The sequence below is a fragment of the Biomphalaria glabrata genome, chromosome 1 (genome assembly GCF_947242115.1).
Source record: "Biomphalaria glabrata chromosome 1, xgBioGlab47.1, whole genome shotgun sequence".
NCBI lineage: Eukaryota > Metazoa > Mollusca > Gastropoda > Planorbidae > Biomphalaria > Biomphalaria glabrata.
In genome coordinates, this window is record NC_074711.1 from 67,305,089 (window position 1) to 67,328,382 (window position 23,294).

Below are 23,294 nucleotides of genomic sequence, written 5' to 3' on the forward strand. Positions count from 1 at the left end.
TGCTAAAAAATACTAAATATATTTTTAAAAATCTATATAATGAAAACAAAATTTAAATCTCTCAAATTTAATATCAATAAATATAAGATACAATAGTCGATTACAAAATATAATCTCTTTATGAAAATTTAAAAATAAAGATTAACAATAATGAAATCTTAAAAATAAGTTATAATACAGTAAAATAAAATGTTTACTGTTAATGAAAATTGATTTTCATGTAAAATTACTACTATCACATAATGTAAAAATAAATCCTGAGAAACAATATCATATATAGTAAGAAAAAAAAATATCCATATCCGGAGAAACAAATGGGAGATAATAGTTATAAGAAGTGGGCTTTAAAAACAGACAATTTCTTTACAACAACAACAAAAAATCTGGTTAGAAATAAAAACAACAAATAATATATTATCACATATTCAAAGGCTTACAGATAAATGATGTACACATTCTAAATATATAAAAGAAATGTCTTGCAAAGATGTAGTTCACATGCAGTCTGTCAATAAAACATTTAATAATAAGGCTAGTCTTTGAGTTCAAAAATTAATGAGGAAGGCAATTTCTCCCAAGGCGACGCAGCCCCAGCTGTGACCTAAATATTTTGCCACATTCAGGGCAGGTATAACTATTGTCTGCCAGTGGTCGATTTAGATTTTCACCGCCTACGTCTGGTTATTTATATTCTTTTTGACTGCCCTAGACTTGCTCAATTCCATCTTGACAGGTCTGGTAAACCACATGTTCTTGACCTGCATGATGACAACAGCAGGTTTTTTGCAATCAAGGAATGGAACCTCACAAGCCTTCACTCACATGGAGTTTCATGATAATGATGGTTGTAGAAGCATATATAATATAAATGGCTAAGTAAATAATCAAATTAGTTTAAATCTACAATACAAATACATTCACTGTATTATCACTTTAATATCAATTTACATTATACATTTTCTTCATATTTTTGTTAATTTTTTATTTTATCCATGGCGTTGTGTATTTGCATCAGGGAGTTCATTTGTTCAACTGTGACAGTTCCATTTATAAACTTAAAAATAAAATTGTAATAAAACTCTGGTGCCTGAAAAAAAAATGAAATTACTCTTAATGTAGCTGAATATTAATTTTCTATTGTAATACTTTCTATTTAAGAAGTAATATTTATTAAAATGAACATGAAGTGTAATATTGAAACATTCTGTTACTTTATGAATACATACCCTGAATGAGATGTTCTTTAAAAACAACAAATGCTGATAAGACAAATTAGTGATACATGTGAATCTGAAAGTATTTACAAAGAATTAGTTTCAACTATTTGTTGATTGTTTACTCATTATCATGCATTCTAAAAAACTTAAGTTACAGATTCTAGCCACTGCACTAAACTATGGGTCAGACCTTTAATCTACAAAGTTACAGATTCTAACCATTACACATAAAGCTCCACAAAATAGTGTTTTTTTTTTATGTATAAAGGCCTATTAATTGTGTTTTCAGAAAAAAACAACTAAGAAGGATTATATTAAGACTTTTACAAATGTTAAGCAGTAATGGTAAACTATAATATCAACAATCTAGGATCCTAGCAACTTATCAATAATCTAGAACAGGGGTGGGCAACCTTTTTCTATTGAGGAAAAAAAAATTTGATATAATGTAATTAGAAAATACGTATACTGTAATATACATTTGCATTTCTTTTTTTTTTCACACTCCCAGTTGAATTACAAGAGTTAACAAGGCTATGGAACTAGCATACTTGTTGTTATCCTTGTGACTGCTGTCAAATTACAGTTAGTCAGCATCAACCTGTTCTTACACTTGTTTATTTTCAAAAAATTGTTATTCACAGATGTTTGTGTATCCAAATAATTGTTGAAGTTTAGCAGCAAAGTTTTAAGTGTGTAAATACAGCTTCTAGCACCTATAAAACTCCCATGGAAGAATTGACTGGAACTTCCCTTTCAGGTCATAATTTGGTTGGAGGATTGTCCTCTGAAACTAAATCAGCTTCTGCACTAATCTTGACTATTAAAATTTGCTTTCAAATTCCACAATCAAGGAATCCAAATAAGTCTTGCACTTATTGTTAAGAAAGATATTTAAAATTATTTGTCTTTAATATAATTGAAATTTTATATGCATAAAATTCTGTGGGCACACCTGATTTCTCTACGAGTCCGTGGACAGCATAAAACACTCAGGCGGGCCGCATGTGACACGCAGTACGTAATTTGCCCACCCCTGATCTAGGAGATATTCCTAGCAAATAAGTTTCTTAGTTTTAATAATAATAATGGCAATGTCTTCAATTCCAGAGATTTAAGATGAGTGCAGTGTTTCATCTGACTATGCAAAGCCAGCTACAACTAAATCTTTTTCCGCTGTTGTCTGCTGGCAGTCTATTTCAGTTTTCTTTTCATCTTTTGCACCTGTTTTCAACAAGGGCTTTTTTTTTTTATCTGAAATGTGTGTCTCACAACCTTTGTCACTTTCAGAGGCCATCTGCTGCCAGCTACTTGCCTCTGAGCCAGTGAGGGTGAGACGGTGCCTGAGACATTAAGACTGAGGCCCAAATAATAATATTATGCACAAACTCATTTTTACTCATCTAAACCTATCATTCAAGCAGGCATGAACATATTTCAAACAAAGTATACCTTAAAGAGTCGCAGTATGGTTAAAAGAGAATGACATGATTGATAATAACTAGTATAGTATTTTTAGTACATGTACTACAGCTGACAATCAAATTGTAAAAATATGCTTACTGTGAAAGATTATTTTGCACTATCCAATCATTCACATCAAAGTCCTGGTTCCTAGCTGGTGGCAGAGAATTAAGTGATTGTTGCAGATTTGACACCATCATATTGCCATTAACCTTTTTTTTTTTTGCCAAAAGAAAAAAAAAAGGCAACTTGAATGTCAAATAATTTAGAAAGAGAGAATGGTCAGTATTGTCATCATAAGAAAATATTTTTTTAAATCTTTAAATAAACTTACTTTTTTCTTGATCTTTCCCCTTTCTCCAATTTCTCTTAAAAGATCTGCTAGTTTGGCATTGAAGTCATATTTTCCTATTAAAGATATTAATAAATTATTAAATGTTTTATATTATTAAAACTAAATCAATAACATAGATTTTAGTGCATTTAAGTCTTTTTTTTTGTCTTAAATAAAATTACCTGTAAATTCAAAAAATATTTTTGAGCCCAATAAGAACCCAAGCCATCCATCAGGGGTGTACTTGTTTTGCAGAAGAAGTGGAATAATTGGTTTCTTCATTTTAAATGCATAGTCAGCCTCTAGTGAATCAGCCAAAAAACCCCATTAAAAACAAACATTTAAAACAAGAAAAAACATAAAAAATACTTTTTTATAAAAACAAAGCTTATATTAAGTGTAATGGTATCAATTAGTTTGGATCAGTCATATACTTATATTTATGATTGACCTAGACATGTAAATCTGTGCGAAATAAATATTTTTACCAATAGTTTTTGTTTGGCTTTTAGCTTTCACAGTGCGCTAGGATTCTATCACTTGTCTGGACCAGTTGTGAAAGGGGGAGGGAAGAAGGGGATATCTTGGTGAATGTTTACATGATCGTTTTTTTAAATGAATAAAAAAAATTTTCACTCAGGACTCAAGATTCCTCAAGGGGACTAATTCAACTTATATCACCACCTGTCAAGTATGATTTCTTCCCTTGTTCAAGATACCAAACTAAATAATTAGTTACCAATAGTTAATTAACTAAGTGATTCATTTTTTTTATTAATTCTTGTGTTGTCTTCAAGGGGACTAATTCAATTTATATCACCACCTGTCAAATATGATTTCTTTCCCTAGTTTAAGATAGCAAACTAAATAATTAGTTACCAATAGTTAATTAACTAAGTGATTAATTTTTTTTTTAATTGATTCTTGTGTTGTCAGGTAAAAGAAATAATTTCAGCTTAATCGGAGATTGGTTTTGGGAGAAATAACATGTACAAACTTTTTACCATACAGACAGACAGAGTGAGTTGATATAAGCTTTGTAATACAAAATAAATAAATAACATAATATATATATATATATATAATATATATTACACAACACATAATAGCTTTTACACTCTAAATATGCCTGTGTTTGAGTCACAAAATGAATTTATGACTAAACTTGAAAATTCCAAGATCTGTAAATTGCAGTGAAATAAACTTTTTTTTTCAATTGCTGTCATATAGCACAACATTTATGCTTAATGCCATGCTCAGAGCGCTATGGCACAATCACTTTTGTGGAAGGGGTGTCTGGGTGACGGTTTCAGTGCTGCTATTGGGCACTCTACAAACACAACTCTGCTTGAGTCTGGATTCAACTCAAACCCTTAGATAGGTTCACATTTATTAGAAGTTCTTTGATGATGCATTTACAAGCTTTTGAAATAGTATTGCTTCATTCTGACCTTAGTTCCAGTTTCTTATGCAGGTAATATTAAAGAAACATTAACATTGTATAAAGCTTTCAATGTAAGATATTATTCTGTGCTGAAATGAAAACACTTGCTTGGTCTTCAGGAAAATATATTCATTATGGATGCTCTCTGTAACAACATTTGCGATGGTACGATGTGTTGTTATGCCGGGGATTTTACTTGAATTCAATAGTTAACAAAAATGACGATCTAGAATCACAATTGACGACTCTTTGATAAAACAAAACTCTGGAACTTTATTAAATACAACGTAAGTACAGTTTATGTACAAATTACAAATCAATGAGCATATTACAAAGGCTTTTCAAACAGAGCTCTTAGAAACGTGACTCACTACAAAGGCATTATTTTATCGACTGGCGTTACTTTCTTACTCCCCGCCAATTCTCTGGCGCTAACTCTTTTCAAAAAATGTCTTTGTTTAATTTCAAAACAACCAATAGATTTCAAACTTCAAAATCACGTCCCTTGGGTAAATCCTGACGTGCTGACAAGTGTCTAAATTTGAGGGGTAAATCCCGAGGCTCATGTCGAGGGCTTATATTTTCTTTTAAAAGTGAAATGTACAAACAATTCTATAATGTAATCTGTGACACTCTCTATATGTATGAGACAGTACTAAAATATGTATTTAAAAAGTTTGTCAGAGAGTAAAATAAGATTTTAACAGCATATTAACTACTGTCAAAAAATGCAAATTAAAACTCTATGGTCATAACACAAGGTCCTCAGGGATCACAAAGGCCTTCCCTCAGGGAGCAGTACCAGGAAAAGGAAGAAGAGGCAGAAAGAGAAAGTGATGGGGAGACAACATAAAAGAATGGATTGGCCTGTCACTGAAAGTGATTCTATCCAAGGCAAAGGACAGACAGGAATGGAGAAAGATGGTAAAGAGAACGTATGTGGTGCAGTCCAACAGACTAAGGGGATAGTGAGGGAATTAATACCATGTTGAGATTAATGAAGAACTAATGAAGAGACAAGTAATCAATCAGTTTTCAAACACATGTTAGTTAATGTCTATCTAGTGCCCAAAAAAATAATAGAACCATTCTGGTTTGTCAAATAATGTTTTACAGGTTCAATCCTCTCTTTATTTTGTAATAGTCTCTCTTTCTATATTTCAATAACTATATTCAACACACCTGATCTGCAGTAAGTGCTTTCCTTATATTTTTCAGACATGCACATTAAAAATACATCACATTTCTCCACAGCCTCGGCCATTGCTTCCACTGATGACCCACTTATATTCTCAACATCAATCCATATTGCATAGCCATTACTTTTAAGGGCATCACAAATCTGTCAACGTAAATAAACAGTTTCTAAATCTTAACTTATAAAACAATAAAAAAGATTAAACTCAAAGAAAATATAGAAAAAAAAAAGTTATGTAAAAGGGAGAGAGACACAGAAAATACTTGAAACAAATTAGAAAACTAAATTAATTTAATTTAGTTCTGAGATTAATTTAGCCTTCACAAGAGAAAAACTTTAATGTTTCTTTTTTTTTAAATAAAAAAACAACAACAAAAAACCCCATCATTTTCATTTAGCAGTGATGCTCACCAAGACAAAAAAAAAATGGTTCCATACACCCCCACACGGTGACCCGTCAAAATAGCGCCGACAAAAAGGCGCGAAATTTCCCGACAAAATAGCGCAAGACAAAATAGCGCGGACTTACATATGATGTGTATAAAAGTACCGGATTATTAGTAATTAGAAAAAATATGATAGGAAAATACAAAAGTGTGTTATACTATAATCTGCAGCATCTTTGGCCGCAACATTGGCAACTTAGGTGTGTCAGGATTAGTTAAGATGGCGATCACATTTCTTATCTTGCCAAACGTTTGTTTAATCTCAGGCAGTGACTGACCAATTCAATCTCTGATTTTGCTATTTCCTGTCTGTCAGTGTCTAACACCATGAAATAGATATCAAATTGGTCGCCAGAGACGAAACCGCAGAGTGACTCCAAGATTTCGATAGCATTATGGAATGTTAAAGATCATGTACAGGACAATCTACCACGAACAAACAATTCAGTGGAGGGATGGCACCATGCATTTCAGCTGTCTATTGACGGTCATCACACTAATGTGTACAAGTTAATCTCTCACTTCCTCAGAGAACAGGAGAACACTGAGAACAAGATTCTGAGGTACAATGCTGGAGAACGAAGTAAAGCTGCAAGCAAGACAAAGTACCTCCAACTTAACAGACGTCTTGCAGCTATATTACCATTGTACGGAAACAAGCCAGTGATGGAATTTCTACGTGACATTTCCTACAAGTTAACTTTGTGAAAGTTTGTGTGTGTGTGTGTGTAAATTTGACAAGCATCTTTGCTTGTTTTCGAAGTACACTTTTATAATGTAGATATATTCTATATTGTGAAATTATTCATTTTTTATTTCATATTTATGTTTTAAGATATCTAAAGTGTTTCCTGCAAAATGACTGAAAAATAATGATAACATTAAAACACAAAAAAAAATGGCTTTATTCATATTTTAAGATATCTAAAGTATTTCTTTCAAAATGACTAAAAAAATTTTTTCTTCGGTATTTTGTCGGCGCTATTTTGACGGGGTACCCCCACACACATCCCCTTAACAAGCTAGTGGTTCTGAAGAAGAGCAGTAAACTCCAGCAGAGGCAGAGGCATGGTGAAAAACATTTTTTTAAATTTCAAGCTGCATAAATGCATTCTCCTAACATCTAGCACATGCTATTCATTGTATTGTAGTAAAAAAAAGTCAAATTAAGTCAAATAAAGAAAGACAAATTGACATTGACAAATATTAAAATGCAATGAACATTTAATTTCCTTTTAACACATGGTCCTATGACTATTGAAAGTGATCATCATAAGATCATCTATGTTTTAAACAACTTGTTTCATAACAGGTCTATTTTTTATCATGCAAAAGTCTATTTATTACAGAAGAGCCAAACTTTGGACAAATTTGACCATTTTGTCACAAGAAAGACTTAAAGGAGACTTATTTGAATATCTTCTAGATAAAATACTTATTATTTGATCTTGTTGCAGACACCTTTTCCAAAAACATTGTAAAGATCCTACTTGGAAGATAAAATGGTGTCCCCTAATTTATTTTATTTTTTAAACATTTGTTCTATTGTTATTTTTACTTTTTTAGCGGTCCCTGAAAGGGGAACAGACGCTATTAGTTTTGTGTGGTCTGTCTGTCCGTCCATCCCCACAAAATGTTTTCTTTTTTTTTAAATAGAAAAAACTATTTATTATGCATATAAGTGGAACATAATTTAAAGCAACAATCAATAAGTAGTTTTTTATATTATCACGTAAACTGCAGAGGGGCCGAAAGTACAAAGGACACTTAATTAACTAAAGGAATTTTTTTTTTACCGAAATGTTTTCTATTTTTTGAGGCTATGAATAAGAGATTGACCCTTTACAAAAGAATTAGATCAATTAGATAATCATTATATGACATCAGTTAGGCCATGTTCACATCTAACTTCACCTTTATTTTCACTTATTCCTTTGTCTGCGGGACCATTGAGGTACCAAACAAGATCTGTCAACATTCTTTCTCCATTCTTCTGTCATTTGTCTTTGATAGAATTTCATTCTGATATTCTTTCTGAAAATATTGTAACCTGTCCTTTTACCTGCTTGGGTGTTTCCACACAAACTGTCTTTGTAACTTTGTTAAATATGGATTTATGACTACAATGCAAGTACAACAGATTTTTTGTCCCTTGAAAGAAAAATAGAATGCATTCTTACTCCCTTGACAGTGCATCATGCCATTGCTGGTCTACTCAAAGTTAACTTTAGTGGTCACACCATTAGAAAAGATATCAACAACAGAAGTAGATAGGCCTTAGAGTGGAACCCCCAGAGCACAAGACATAGAGAAGACAGAAAAGAACATGGCGATGCAGTGTTATAAATGAAGCAGAGAACAGGAAAGAGCTGGGAACCCATTACAAAACTAGCAAGAGACTGTGGAGAGTGGCATGTTTGTACCATGAGGAATGCAAAGGAAAGATGATGATGATGATCTGACATTTATTTAAATTTCTACCTGAATCACTGTTTTTTGATTGGACCAACAATAACTGATCATAATGTGACCCTGCTGACCATCTGAAAAATTTAAAAAAAAAAGATATTTCTGCACCAATGTTTCATTTAACAAAAAATGTAATTTGCTAGTATCATATAATTTGTAATGCTATATGCCAAGATTGATATATATTTTAGTAGTTTAAAATAATAACTATTCTAAAAGAAAGATAATATAAAATTTACTTCAAATTGTTTCTATCATATTTAACTGGGATAAAATAATTTTATGAATACAAAACACAACTTTGAGATAAGAAGGTTCATAGAAAAAGGTGAATTAGAGTTGAATGGTTTCAGAGACTCATATGCTACCATGGTATTGAATAAATGCTTAACAGTGTATCCCACACAATGACTAACCATTGTTAATGTATTGCAACACAACAAATGCTTTTTTAATGACAGGCATTTATTAGATTTCAAACCTTCTTATTCCTTAAGATGGGTTAAATTGTTACAGAACACAGGATTAATAGAAGTATAGATAAGTCTATTAAAATTTTACATTAGTATAATTATCTTTATTATTTTCTTTGAAATTAGGTCCCCCTTTTTCTATTCTTCATATAAAATATAAACTTAAAAATGGATATTGCAACTTTAAAAAAAAAATCAAAATGCACCAAATAACATACACTTTTTTACAATTTTAAATGAGGCTTTAACTTACAATGTGTGCTTGATTTTTCTTCGCTAAGTATAAGAATCACACCCTGGCATGCTTTTGCAATTTGATGATTGGGATTTGATGATAATTTATGTATGTTATTCATAAGTGATTCATTTTCCTATAATTGTAGATAATTAAAAATTTTATATTGATGGAAACAACAAAATGCCATTTTTTATTTTTGAAAACATTTTGAGCAAATATCTAAGTACATTAAAAATGTATAATACTAGTCTTCAAGAGGCTACCATAAGTCTTTGAAAATATGAAAAGATCAAAAAGTATATTTATCAAAATATTATAGGTTGACTGTGACTGGAGTGACTAAAAAATAACAGGTTTAAAAAAAAAAACAGTTTGATATGTAATAATGATTGATTTTCTTCTATGGGGGAATAACTATTTTAAAAAAACCTATCTTTTTGGTGTATTCAGTGTACAGAATAAAAGAAGTTTTGATAAATATGTTTTTTAAAAGGAAATTTTATTTTTTAATTTTAGCAATGCATATCAAATTTATTTTCTAAGCTATTTGAATTGTAGTTCAACCTTTTAAAATGTAGTTAGCAACACTGAAGTTCAATTCAGCAACCTTGACATTGTTTAGTTGATGGTGAAAATCTCTATTAATGAAGTAATGACATGCAATGATGCAAAGCTCATCAGTTTAAGTAGGAAAATATTAACTATAGTGTCTTGTGACTAGCACAATTACAAACCATTGCTATCGGCCCTTAACAAATGTCAATCTTCCTTTAAAAATAACATCAACAGGAAGTAGTTGAATTATTATTCTTAAATAAAAACTTCAAGTGACAATCTTTTTTTGCAGAATATAACTCAAATCATTCAGTATGGGCAATATAGTCTTTATAGGTTCAGTAGAAATATGGCGTAAATATTCTTTTAAAAAGAAAAGCTTTTAAGCTTCTTTTAAATTTTAGTCTAAATAGTCCTTCAAGTGAATGTAAAACTATAACTACGTACAGATATTTTAGCTTTGTTTTCTGGTGCAAAAGAAAGTTCCCAAACAAGTTTTGCTGCCCATTCAATTTCATCAGGCATACCATCAGAAAATATAGATAGCACAAGATCTATGACATTTTTTTTCACTAGTATTTTTTTGACTTCATCATTTTTACTCAGTTTGGTGAGTGAAACCATCAGCTCTACTGTACTGTCAAAATGCAAAAAATTCAAGTAAGTCATGCTTGGTTCAAAATTTATTATACCGGTATTTAGATATACTTAGTCAAGATTTTTAATCAAAGATTTCTTTACAATTACAATACCAATTAGTATATTTCCCAATATTGAATTAATAAAGATGTACAATACTAGGGCCTTTAAGTATGAAAACTAAATAAAGATTATTTTTAAACCTGGAAAAAAGACTAGAGTATCAATAAATGTAGCAAATAAAAATATCCTGCACAATAAAATATAAACAATATTATTAGCCTTTGCTAGATCTAGATCTTGTGACTTGTTATAACCATACTATACATATGAGCTATCAATCTCTTGTGTTTTTATGCAATCTGTATAACCTAAGACTAACAAAAAAACAAACTGCAACTGGAATCAATTATTATGGAATTTTCACATAATACCAATTAAAATAATATTTACCTAAACCCATCAAAGCGGTGATCTCTATTTCCCAATGACCTTTTGATCATATTCAAGATGAGGTTGAAAACTGATTCATTGGATATTAAAAGGTGTGTTTGATTTTCATCAATGATCAAAGCTAGAGTTATTAGTACCAGCATGGTAATTTCTGCATGGGTAATATATAATTGCTTTATATACATATATAAATATGACATTGTATATGTTTAATCTCTAATCAATATGAATGACTATTAACACAATTTACATATCAAGAGTGTAATAATCTCATTTTTTAAATCTATAAAAGAAATTAAAAAGTGTATGACTTATCTCTTTTATAGCAAAAGCCACTACTTCAATACTGACATACTATTTAATAATTTTAATAATATTGCATCAAGAAAAAAAAAATAAAAAATGAGCAAATATAAAATTATTTCAAATTTCAATAGAGATTAAAAAAACAACTCACTAGTGAGATTTTCATACTTAAGAAAATTTCCAAGAATATCTACAACTTTGTATTTCCTGAACAGAGGTCGAAGATCATCATTTTTAGCTACATTGTGTAGAACACCCAAACAGGATTCAAAACAAAATGAATGCTTCTAAAAAAAAAAAAAAAGTATCCAAAATATTATTTTATTAAAAAGGTTTTTTATAGAGTCAATATATCAATGTAAAAATTCAAAATGAGCAAACTAATTATATTAATATATAAATGACATACCAGTTCCTTTTCAGATATACCAATCAGCTTTCTTAAATCTTTTACTACTTCATTTAGAACTCCATCTTTAGCAAGAGAATAGCAAAACTCACTGCTGACATCAGAGAAATTCCACCAAAGGCTCCGAAAAAAGTTAAGAATAAGAATTTTTTCTGAATCCATTGGAATTTCACCAATCAAAAGATGATCATCAAAATAATCCAGTCCAGAATCTTTTAAAATTGATTTATATCTCTTTAGACTATTTTTGCTAAACATAATAGCAGCTAGGTAATCCCCTAATAATGTTCTTTCTTTTGAACTAAGGTCATGAAAAGAAATATCTAGCTTTTTAAGACTTTCCATTAAACTTATTTCAGTATCATTAGTATCAATGCAATGCACAACTACTTCGGTAGCTAGCTGAAGCATATCCTGAATGTCAGCATTGTCTTGAAAAAGATTTATTTTTGATTCCATTTCAGCCTGAACAATATCTAGTTTGTGAAGCAAAATTTTGAAATTTAAAATTTCAATATTTTTTGTAGTTAGATTCAAAGATGTTTGAACATCACTATGAACTTTTTGTTTATTTTGTTTAGTAGTTTCAGATATTCCGTTAACTGTTTCTTTTATACTTGTGGCTGTTTGTGGTCTATCAGGCTGGAAACTAAAGGCTGAAATAAAGTTTTAAATATTAACAATTTAATGTAAAAGAAAATACATTACTTGAACATTTGTAAATATGAAGTGTTTAGCTACAAAAGCTACTAATGTTTGTAAAAATATATTGAAACTATTATAGTGAAATTATGTTATTTTATTGAAAAATACTCTATTTAAAAAAGAAAAAGCTACTAGCCCATGATAGGCAGGGTGATCACAGAATTAACCATTTGAACACTAGTAACAGGTATTCCCTAACCCTAACCCTGATGGAGATTATGAATCCTAAATCCAGGATTTAGTTTGAAATGGGATTGTAGAACTTCTCATTAATACTCTCACCCCACCCATGAAATGGGAATTGAAGCATATCAATTATTATCATTATCATCTACCCACATTCCATACCTGGTATTTAAATTCATTTAATTGATGTGAAAATAATACCAGGATTAAAAACATCTCAGAATACAAAGACATAAATTAGGAAAAAAAAAAGGTAAATAAAGTCAGTGGCATCACTAGGGTTGGTGTTACATAGTGTTGTTAGCTCAGGGCGACAGCCTTCCCCCCCCCCTCAACCTCACCCTAACCCTTCCCACTAAAAAAAGCAACAACAACTTTTCTGATAAAATCTCTTAGTTTGTTTTTCTTTTCTTTTCAAAGATTATACATGTAGGAAATAATTGTCTACATCAAAAGGCTATTACGAAACTCTAAATATGCATTGACTTATTATTAATTTTGGCATAGAAATAGAATTTATCATAAAGTAAAATTATTACATAAAGATGTTGTTTTGATTTGAGAAGAGCTATTCCAATGTCATTCAGAGCTTAAGTGACCTTTGAATAGAACAAGTCTTTTGCCTTTAGATTGGCGATCACTTTGTCAATTGTGAATTAAATCTTCAATTTGCAAGTATTCTTGGGTATTATTATTTTCATCCTGTACAACTGCACAAAAAGGTAAAAATCACAACCAGAAATAGTCCTTTATAGTGGTCTTGAAATTTAGTTGAAATTTCACATAATAGTTTTTCTAAAAAAAAAATTAAAAATAAGTTTTAAAAAAAAAATGTCCACTTGGGTGTCCCGTGGAAAGGTCTGCACCCTTTGTTTTTCTAATTCTTTTGATTTTTATACATTAAATAAAGTTGCTTTAAAAAAATATGTATAATTAATATGACTAATATTTTACAAAGAGAATTAGATGAATTACAAAAATTGGAATCAAATTGGAGCATGTCTTTCCACCCAGAAAAATGTCAGTTATTAAGAGTAACAAAAAAACTAAAACAAATTAATTCCACTTCTCTTATTCATGGTAAACCAGTAACACAAACAAAAAACACAAAATACTTAGGTGTTAGGTGTTATAATAAATGAAAAACTGTCATGGAGTCCACATATTGATGAAACTATAAAAAAAATTTTTCTATAAATCAAATAAGAACATAAAACTAAAATGTTATTTAACCTTGGTTAGGCCAAGGGTTTGGGACCCCTCAACTCAAGAAAACATTAAAAAACTGGAACAGACACAAAATAGAGCAATGAGATTCATAACAAACAAATATTCACATTTAACACCTTTGGTAAAATCACTAAATTTAGAAAGCCTTCAGGATAGAAGACTCAAAAGTAAAGTAGCAATTATACATTAAACACTGAACCATAATCTTCAAATACAAAAACAAAATCTAATAAAATACTCAGAAAGACACAAAGATAAAGGCACATGCCTCGTTCCATATGCTAGGTCAAATTTGTACAAATGCTCCTTCTTCCCTAGTGCTATCAGAGCATTGAATGGGTTGCCTGAGGTAGCCTGGAAAACCAGTGACTTAGCAGATTTTAGGTAATTGGTTAATATGCATGACTAAATGTATGATGAGTTGGATGTAATCATCTTCTTTTTTGAAGTAGCATCTTTATTATATAAGATAGGATAATATTAGTGGATTTGTAAACATACATCGAATTGTTGATATATCCTCATTAGTTTTGATAGGAGTTTGAGGCTGTGACATTCTTGAACTGGCAGCAGTTCCCATTCTTATTCTTTGAATAAAAGCTAGAAGGAAAAAAAAAGGCTATATAGATCATTTCAATTTATATAATTTCTTTTATTTTTTTTTATTTTACCTTTTTGTTTTATTAAGCCTCTGCAACATAGGGTTGATCCAAAAGTCAACCTAACAACAAAAGCCAGGAACAAATTATTACAGTACATACAAAGAAATCTCTGTACAACTATTTCACCCATACCACAGCACCAAAAGAAATACATGGCAATGTACAGTGTATTCTTATGGTAATATTTTTAGTTGCAATTACTTATGATGATGTGTTACAGCGGACATAAGGGAGATCACCTGCCTTGTCCTATTCACTGACTTAAAAAAATGCAACATATCATTCTTGAAAAGAGATATTTCCTTCTTCTAAATTTCCTACTAAATCATTTTTTGCACCTAGGCTGCCATTCCTTCATCTTCCTTTCTTTTTATTTTCCTGCTTTGCTTTTGTGTCTTATTCCTTATCTCCCATTCCTCTTACAATCCTTTCCCACTTCACATCTTAATCACACTCACTATCCTAAGTAGCTCAATGAACAGGCCACTTCACATTGTTGGATGCTTGTGTTACTATATCTGACAGTATTAACCTACTTGCCATTTTTCTACTGTGAGGATTGTGTTTGGTTCTAGTTTTATAATATGCTCTATAGCAGGTGAGAACACAAGCATGACTACAGGAAAACATTTTTAAACTACCAAAAATAAATGACAAGCTGACTTTTGTCATTTAAATTATTAAGTGCAACATATTTATACCTAATCTAGGTCATACTAAGTTCTAGATTATAAACTAACTAAAGTAGAGTTTTCTAAACTTGATATGCAATGGAACACTTCACAAACTCTGAAAATTGATAAAAACTTGCTTTACTCTTTTTTAGTTCAGATAATTAATACTAGTTACAAAAACAACAGTTTTAAGTCGTTTAACTCTGTTAAGAAGTTTTAAAAACATTGACTTTTAAGATACTATTACTTATATGCAGTCCTGAATCAAACGTTATGACATAATTACTTTTTTTAAGAAAAAGGTGTGATCTTTACATTGGAATGTCTTAACATTTAGATTACTCATTTTTTGTCACACACTAAATTTGTCTTATAGGCTGGAGAGGAGCCCATCAAGATATTCTTGAACCCAGAGTACTAGTGTGATATTTACTTGTGTAGCAGGCAGTGGTTACGTCCTATAGTCCTCACAGTACTGGTGTGATATTTAATTGTGTAACAGGCAGTGGTTACGTCCTTTAGTACTCGCATGCGAGTCCGCACAGCTTTTCAGACGCTCTTGAAAGAACTGGATATTGCTTTAGTAAACCGTTAAAACGTTTTTTACAGGGAAAATGATCGTTGAGTCTTCTACTCAAAGTGTCTCTATTCTGCCCTCCCTTAAATCCAGCACCGTTGTATTACTTACAATCAAAGCAAAAGGTCCTGCCTTCTAACCCTTGTCTGAATAGATCTGATGTGAACATTACCTATATGATTGTATAGTTTTAGACTATACAACATTACGTATTCTTTTCATGCTCATACCGAGACTTGAATAATAAATAGAACTGCATATAATTAATCTTGTTTTAAGAAGCACACATAACTGAAATAGGGTTACATGCCAAAATTTCGTACAACAAATTAGTGCTGACAAAATGGTGTCTTTAAAATAGCGCTGAGGAAAAAAAAACGTAGACTGTATCTCATATCCAATATGCCTTGACAGCAGAGGTTTGAATTCTGAGTTTTCCTTCTCCCTCTGGCAGGAGTAACTCATTAGCTTTAGGTGGCAAACCACCTTTTGTCGTATAGGTCAAGCTAATAAATGTTATCACCCACAGCACCTTGGAGATGGGGAGGGGTGCTGGGGGCACGAGACAGCGGGTAGATTGGTCATGAGCCATAATCTCCAAAAGCACTAACTCAAATTTAACAATATCTGTTTCAGAACAGAAAAGAAATAAAATAGATTCTAGAACCAACATGTTAGACACATGCAGATCTAGGTATTGTAAAAGACTGAATCATTTATTTCAAAAACAAAATGCTGCACATATTAGAATGACTGGTTGTTGACACGCAAGTCCTGGGTTCAATCCCCATACTAAACAATTTTTGTCAAGGACAAATGAAATATAGATGTTAAATGTTTTCTTGCAGGTTCAGCGAGTGACGATTTTAATTATTCTGACAGTGGATTCAAGCGGTGGTTGATTTTGAAACCAATACGGTGCAATGCAAACACATTCACATCGTATGACCTCAAAACCATCCATTTGAAGTTTGTTTTCTTTTCTAGCGGTGGTTGATTGAAACCAATACGGTGCAATGCCCACACATTCACATCGTATGACCTTAAAACCATCCATTCAAAGTTTGTTTGTTTTTTCTTTTCTAGCGGTGGTTGATTTTGAAACTAATACGATGCAATGCACAGACATTCTTATCGTATGACCTTAAAACCATCCATTCGAATTACTTATTTTTTAAGAAAAAGGTACGACCTTTACATTGGAATGTCTTTACATTTAGATTACTCATTTTTGTCACACACTAAATTTGTCTTATTGGCTGGAGGGGCCCCACCAAGATGTTCTTGAACCCAGGCCCACAGGTACCTTGCTACGCCACTGATATGACTGGTGATTTCAAAGTACAAGATGAGATCCAAAGATCTGCACTATGTCTATATAATATAATAATAATAATATATTATTTAAAATATTATATAGTTGTATATGCATTTTTAATCTATTTAGAACTTTATAGTAGCCTACAAGTGATTGTTAATTTTCCACATGCTTTTATAGAGCCCTATTACCAAAATGGCTTGTAAAAATGTATCCCAAGACACTTGTATCAGAAGCAATATGCCACTAGCCTAGGAGCGCGCTAGGGCTTCACTATAATAGGGGGTAGGGAAAATATATATATATACCTTATATTCCTTCTCAAATCTCATCAACCATCATTTACATGCATATGTGTGCCATAAAAACGGCTCCTTGAGCCACATGAGAAAAGGTGTGTGGATAGGGATAAGTCATTAAGTGATAATGATATGTATTATTGTATTATGTTTGTTGGGGCTTAATTTCTTCCATCTCGCCAGCGTGCAATGAACTCTTACTCTATCCTTTGGTTCCAACAGGCCAGGGGATTCCATTTTAAATTGCTTCTCTGACTGTATAATTATAATATATAAAATATAAAGTTATAGATCTATATATAAAGACTCAAGTCAAATGTCTCACAAAGAAGTGTGACAAAGTTATGAAAGTAATAAAGAAATAAATATTTAAATTAATATATAATTTATAATCTTGTTTAATCTAGACTCTAGACTTGTTAGAGTCTACATTAGACTAGATCTAGAGAACCCAAAATTACCGAGCAGTCCATAAAAAGTATAATATCATTATGGCATAAAATGTAGAACTACGTCTAGATATATATATATTTCTAGATGTAGATCTATCTCACATAGTCAAAGGTGTGCGTTTCCAAGAAACACAGTAAACATATTTTACAACGAGAGTTATTCCGCGTGATAGGGAAGGAAGAGGAAATAAATACATAACTCTAGACTCTTAAGTACTCTTTTTAACTTGAGTACCAAAAAAACAAAAAAAAATCTAAGAAAGCTCAGCGCTAGGGAAGGGAATAGTCGTAGAATCGAAAGTTATTTTATGATACACTCACACTGTATAGTTCTTATTCTAAAGGTATGCATTTACTTTATCTAGATCTATATAGGTAGTAATAGATTACGGTTACCTATACTTATAGCCTTGTAAATGTAATATATCTAGACTACGACTCGACCTCAGACTGAGACTTAAGACTTAGGTCAGTTAAGTCTTTAAGTGACTTAACTTCTTAAGCCAAGTTAAGGCAAGTTAATTTTATTAAGCCATCTTTTATTAATTTTAAGCTTTAACTTTAAGGTACTTTGACTTAAGTAAACTTTAATTACTTTACTTTAGTCATTTAGTCTTAGTCTTATTAGTCTACTCTTAGTTTAGGAAACTATTTATTCTCTACTTATACTAGACAGATCGACTAAGTAGTCTACTCCAAAGCCTTAGTCAGGCTTAGTCTACTTAAACTACTTAAAGTCTAAGGTTAGTTTAGTGACAGTATCGACTTCACAAGAAGCTTTTGGAGGCCACTATTGCCTGTGCTGTGTACAATTATTACTATATATAATATACTATTTAGTATAGTATTGTAATAACTGAAGGGAGGCAACTCAATGAGGTGACAATGTTTATTTACATGGAGGACATGACAAACACATCTAGGACATCTGCCTTGAGTACAGCATCTTCATATCGGCTCTAAACTTAGGTGGAAATTGTTCCCTTTCTTCCCTAATGTCAACATCCTTCCTAGTCTAGTCACTAATAGTGCGCACCTTCTGCACTATCTTAGATGGCAGTGTGCATGGCAGGATTATAACATTGCCCCTTCTTGGCACTTTTCATCCCGAAAAGTAACAGTGCAGTAGAGGTTTGACAGTTCAGGTGTAGGTCGATCGGTGGGAGCCACAGGCAACTGGGAGTATGTTCCCCACAAAGTCATCTGCGCTGTTTTCCTCGGGTGCTGCTTTCTCTTTCTCCAATCGATCAGGCTGTTTTTGAGATGATGATGTGGCCGTTTGGCTCACAAAGAGATAGGGTCGAGTACTTTTTTCTTCAATACAGCCTTTCTTCAGACACGCTGTTTCAGCAGACCCTCCCGACAGACGCCTCTCAAGGGAGCTTTAGGTTCACATGCAGCCACGTTGCAAACGAAGTCAGATGTGCCGCGGTCATCTTCAGCTAATTGTCTCACGTCCAGGAAATAGGTCTCTTTAAGTTCAAGTTGAAGATGTGTTCCTCTTGACAGCTCTGATTCAGCCTGGACTGACTGACATTTGTCTATACCAATGTTGATTATGATTGCAGAAGTACACATATGCTTTGTTGGTTGTTTTCTTGGCAACCACATTCTCTGTGTGATGTGCCGCACGTACAGTTCATGCTAAACTTCTGGATGCAGTTATCGAGCTTCAAATTTCTCTCGTGAGCACCAGCAGATAGGTAGAGGTCTTTAAGGTCCATAGCAACAGGCATAGGTGGAGACCCAATGTTGTCTTGATCTGTCCAGCTCATTGAGGTACTCGTAACAGGTACAACAGAAACAAATGCTTCAGGGACATAACAGACTTCAGTTTCTTCATTTGTCTCTTTCCTTTCAATCTGGTACATCCCGTTGAGATCATTGCAGCAATCGTTGTCTCTTTTCTCGTCTAGAAAGTTACACTCACAAGACTTGCCCACAACACAGCTACAGACGGCGCTCCAATCCCCAGCGTCTCTATCACCACTGTTTGTACAGCGACAGTCCTGACCATGCAACTTCTTCACCAATGAGTGTACAGGCAACTGCTTCTTCACCAATGAGTCTACAGGCAACTGCTTCTTCACCAACAAGTCTATTCCTTTTTCGTTTGAGACACCATTTTATCTACCTCATACTGTTAATGTGTTCACAAATTGCATCAATGCCTTCATGTATCTTGCCAATGAGCTCATAAATCTCCCGTTCAATTTCAAATAGGTAGGTATCCAGATCTTCGTTTTCATCTATCAGGGCTTGCAGGAGACGAGCTGTAAGCACCTCATTGGTACCACCAAGCTTCAGACATCGGTAACGAAGTCCCTGCCTTAGCTCTTTAACTAAGAGTTGGTCTAGTTGTTTCAAAGATGCCATTTTGATTGAATCCTACCTCATCTCGCTGAGTCGCCTATAATCCCTTTTCGACACCAATGTAGTTGCCTCCCTTCAGTTATTACATTGGTGTCAGAAGTGGGATTTGGGCAGCTCAACGAAAGGAAAGAATGACAACGCTTAGGAAGCTAGATGAACTTAGCTGTAAACAGTTAAAAGAGGAGCTCCGAGCCAGGTACCTGAGGATCTTCTGTGCCAAAGTAAAGATGAGAGCCAGTCTTCGGCAGGCTCTTGTTGATGAAAGGGAGGATCCGGAAATATACTTGAAAACTATGCAAGAGTCACTACAAAACATGAATGACTCGATACAAACACAAATCGAATAATTGAGCACCATGCGTGGCGTGATTGGAACTATTCAGCACCCAATAGTCACAATACAGGATTTAATGAAGGAGAAGACAGATGAATCGATGAACAAGAAAGATGAGGCGTTAGGTACCATGCTCAGCGAGACTGATGAACCGATATATGGCCTGCTGAACAAAACAGATGAACTTATGGCTACCATGTCGAGAAGAATAAACGGTCCGTTACTCAACGGAGACGCTGATAATGGTAGCGCTGTCCGTGACTGTGATAACGAGTTGTGCAAGAGTAGCTCTCACAACAAGAAGCTTGACCATTGCTGCGAATATCACAAAGATGAGCACAGACCTGATTATGTCCATGTGATCCTGCTGCATACCCCCAGGCTTTCTACGAGATCTGTGCTGACGGAACTTTGCAGGGAGAGTGCAAGTACCAGAAGACCTGCCAACAAGGTCCGGACCCAACAGGTGCTTGTTCAGTGGACATAACCAGCGAGAGAAGCCCTGAAGGTGGTAAGAAGAACCCTGTGAGACGGGATGCAGCAGCTGATGAATGTTTGCACATCAGACATTATCCATGTGCCCTACAGGCATGTCTTCCAGATGCTGCTGGGTTTGGTGAACTGCTTGATAACCTGACCTCCTGGGGGCCTCCGACTAAATTGCAAAGCATTCACAGAGAGTCTGCTGAAGCAACATGTAGAACCTTCAGTCTTGATGACCACCGCCATGACATCCCGAGACACACTGATGGTGCGCATCAGAGCGCCATTCAACACAAGTAGTGGAAAACTTGTTTTGACAGGAAGAAGGACTGTTGTGATTCAGCTAAGGTTATGGGAGTCTGAACAGTCTGGGGCTAAGTTCTGTCCTGTGTGATACTAGTGAAGTGTTCGGAAGACCTGGAGCGACACTGGGAAGTGTGTCGGTGGTCTGTTCTTCTGTTCTGGTATTAATTAGGACTCTTAGAACTTAAGGCATTACTCCCTGTGACTTGATAGCGGAAGTCCAAGTCTAACTATTTGTTGATGCTTGTAATAAATTCATCGTTTATTATTACCTCCTGACTTTCGTTGAGTGCCTGCTTTAGAGTTACAACAGTATTAGTTTTTTTTTAATTATTTACAAGTCTCATAAAATATCTCTAGACATATATAGTTTATAGTGTTATAACTCTGGTGGTGATACAGATGTGGGTAGCTGTGTGTGTGTGTGACACAAATTACACAGGCCAGCACTAGCTAAGTGGTCAACAGTGATAAATGCTGACTGGCAATATGTCATGCTTCAAAAAAGAGATTGTGAACACTGCTCAGACCAGTCACGTCTGACACAGTTATGTGATCATCCAGATAAGATAGGCAAGAGAGAGACCCTGATGTTGTTCAGGAGGGCCAGACAAAACCTTATGCTGGGGTTGACGAACTTTTGTAAATTGGACATTACCAATGTGCCCCACAGGCATGTCTTTCAGTTACAGCTGAAGATAGTGACATGTATAATATATATGACAATCCTGTGGGCCTACAGCTCATTTGCAAAGCATCCACTAAGAAAGCTTTCTATAGCAACGTGTCTTGATGACTACAGCCCTGCAATCTAATATCCCATGTTGTTGCTTTAAAGGCAGTGTCTGGCAGAAAAACCACGCAAAGAACATGACATCGTCTCAACCAATGGAAGACCAACTGGTGTCAGAAGTGGGATTTCTTAATGCTTCTGTAAACTTGCTGTGGAAGATGAAGATCCTGACATGTGCCTGTTCGAAGTAGAACCGTATGCATAAGGAAATCATAGCTCTATATTAAAATAAAATTTCATAAATCAAATGGGAATTAAAAATTAAAATACTCTTTCACCTCAACTTGGTTAAACGAAGATTGGAATATAATATGCATTCTATGTTTAATCAAATTTAGCTAGAGCATCACCTTTGTAAAATCACTCACCTAGAGACACTCCAGGGCAGAAAGTAAAGTAGCTATAGTTTAGTTTGCCTATAACACTAAGTCACACTCATGTTTGCGATCTCTGGGGGCCAAATAAATTTCAAACATGTCTGGCACAGGTCCTATAGAGTTTTGTCATGCTATTATGAACTGTTGGCATAGGTTTCAAAGGACCATATAATGATCTGACATCACACCATAATTTACAAATAAAAAACAACATAATAAAAAATAGCCCAATACACACAAAGATAAAGGCTCATATCCTATTTGATATGCTAGGAAAAATTCAAGTGCAGTTAGAGTTACAGCATTGATTAGGTTGCATGTATCTGCCAGATAAGCTAGTGGCTTAATAGAGAAAAATTAAATTTTATCAACATGTGTATAACTAAATTAAAACTTTCAACAAAGGCCTGGTTCCTCTCCCAGAAAAAAAAAATTTAATTGCATTTTAATATTTTTCCACACAAAAAAAAATCATATAATGCTGATTATGATCTCTTTTAGATATTGGTATATTTTGAAAGAGATTACATGTTTTCAATTTCTAAGAAAATACTATCTAAAAAAAAAATAGTTTCATGATTATAGCCCAATGTTACTCAATGCTGCTGACATAGAAACTGGTCATTGCCATTTAATGGTCACACTTTTTTTTCAAATACTGTACAAGTTGTTTTTTTTTTTCTGAAACTATTAGTATTAAATATTTTGCTAATCTGATTGATTTGTTTTTAAGGAAAAGAAATACTTTGATTTTTTTTTTTAGGGAAATTCAAAAATAATTTTCACAATAAATGATGTTTGCTTGTCATTTGTGTTTGTGTACGGGTGAAAATTTACCATTAATTTATTGAAAACATACTTTAAATATTTGTCAATGGGTTAA

General features: G+C 33.1%; 2 protein-coding genes across 8 annotated transcripts in view; one reads left to right on the forward strand and one right to left on the reverse strand.

Moving 5' to 3' along the window:
- Positions 1-6: 6 nt before the first annotated feature.
- Positions 7-22,616, reverse strand: LOC106061311 (uncharacterized). 5 transcript variants are annotated; one of them, XM_056009805.1, is made up of 14 exons: positions 17,758-17,926; positions 14,438-14,487; positions 11,646-12,301; positions 11,388-11,523; positions 10,931-11,081; positions 10,286-10,475; positions 9,299-9,416; positions 8,585-8,646; positions 5,642-5,801; positions 3,198-3,317; positions 3,016-3,089; positions 2,781-2,893; positions 1,227-1,290; positions 8-1,087 (listed from the first exon to the last, which is right to left on the reverse strand). In XM_056009805.1, exons 1-14 carry the CDS (start codon positions 17,784-17,786, stop codon positions 974-976), a joined length of 2,037 nt encoding a protein of 678 aa, XP_055865780.1. In that variant the 5' UTR covers positions 17,787-17,926; the 3' UTR covers positions 8-973. The 5 variants fall into 5 exon arrangements, with proteins under 5 accessions (XP_055865787.1, XP_055865780.1, XP_055865775.1 ...); XM_056009800.1 differs by lacking the exons at positions 14,438-14,487; positions 17,758-17,926 and adding exons at positions 14,268-14,366; positions 22,403-22,616 and having other exon boundaries at positions 9-1,087; XM_056009790.1 differs by lacking the exon at positions 14,438-14,487 and adding an exon at positions 14,268-14,366 and having other exon boundaries at positions 9-1,087; positions 17,758-17,910.
- Positions 14,975-23,294, forward strand: part of LOC106061294 (ATP-binding cassette sub-family C member 4-like) — a 37,557-nt gene continuing 29,237 nt past the window's right edge. For 2 of the 3 annotated variants that reach the window (XM_013219371.2, XM_013219372.2), the window contains exon 1: positions 17,936-18,092. The gene's annotated coding sequence lies outside the window, so the exon portion shown is untranslated. Of the gene's footprint in view, positions 15,027-17,935; positions 18,093-23,294 lie in introns of those variants that run through there. The other variant, XM_056009772.1, reaches the window with a different exon arrangement.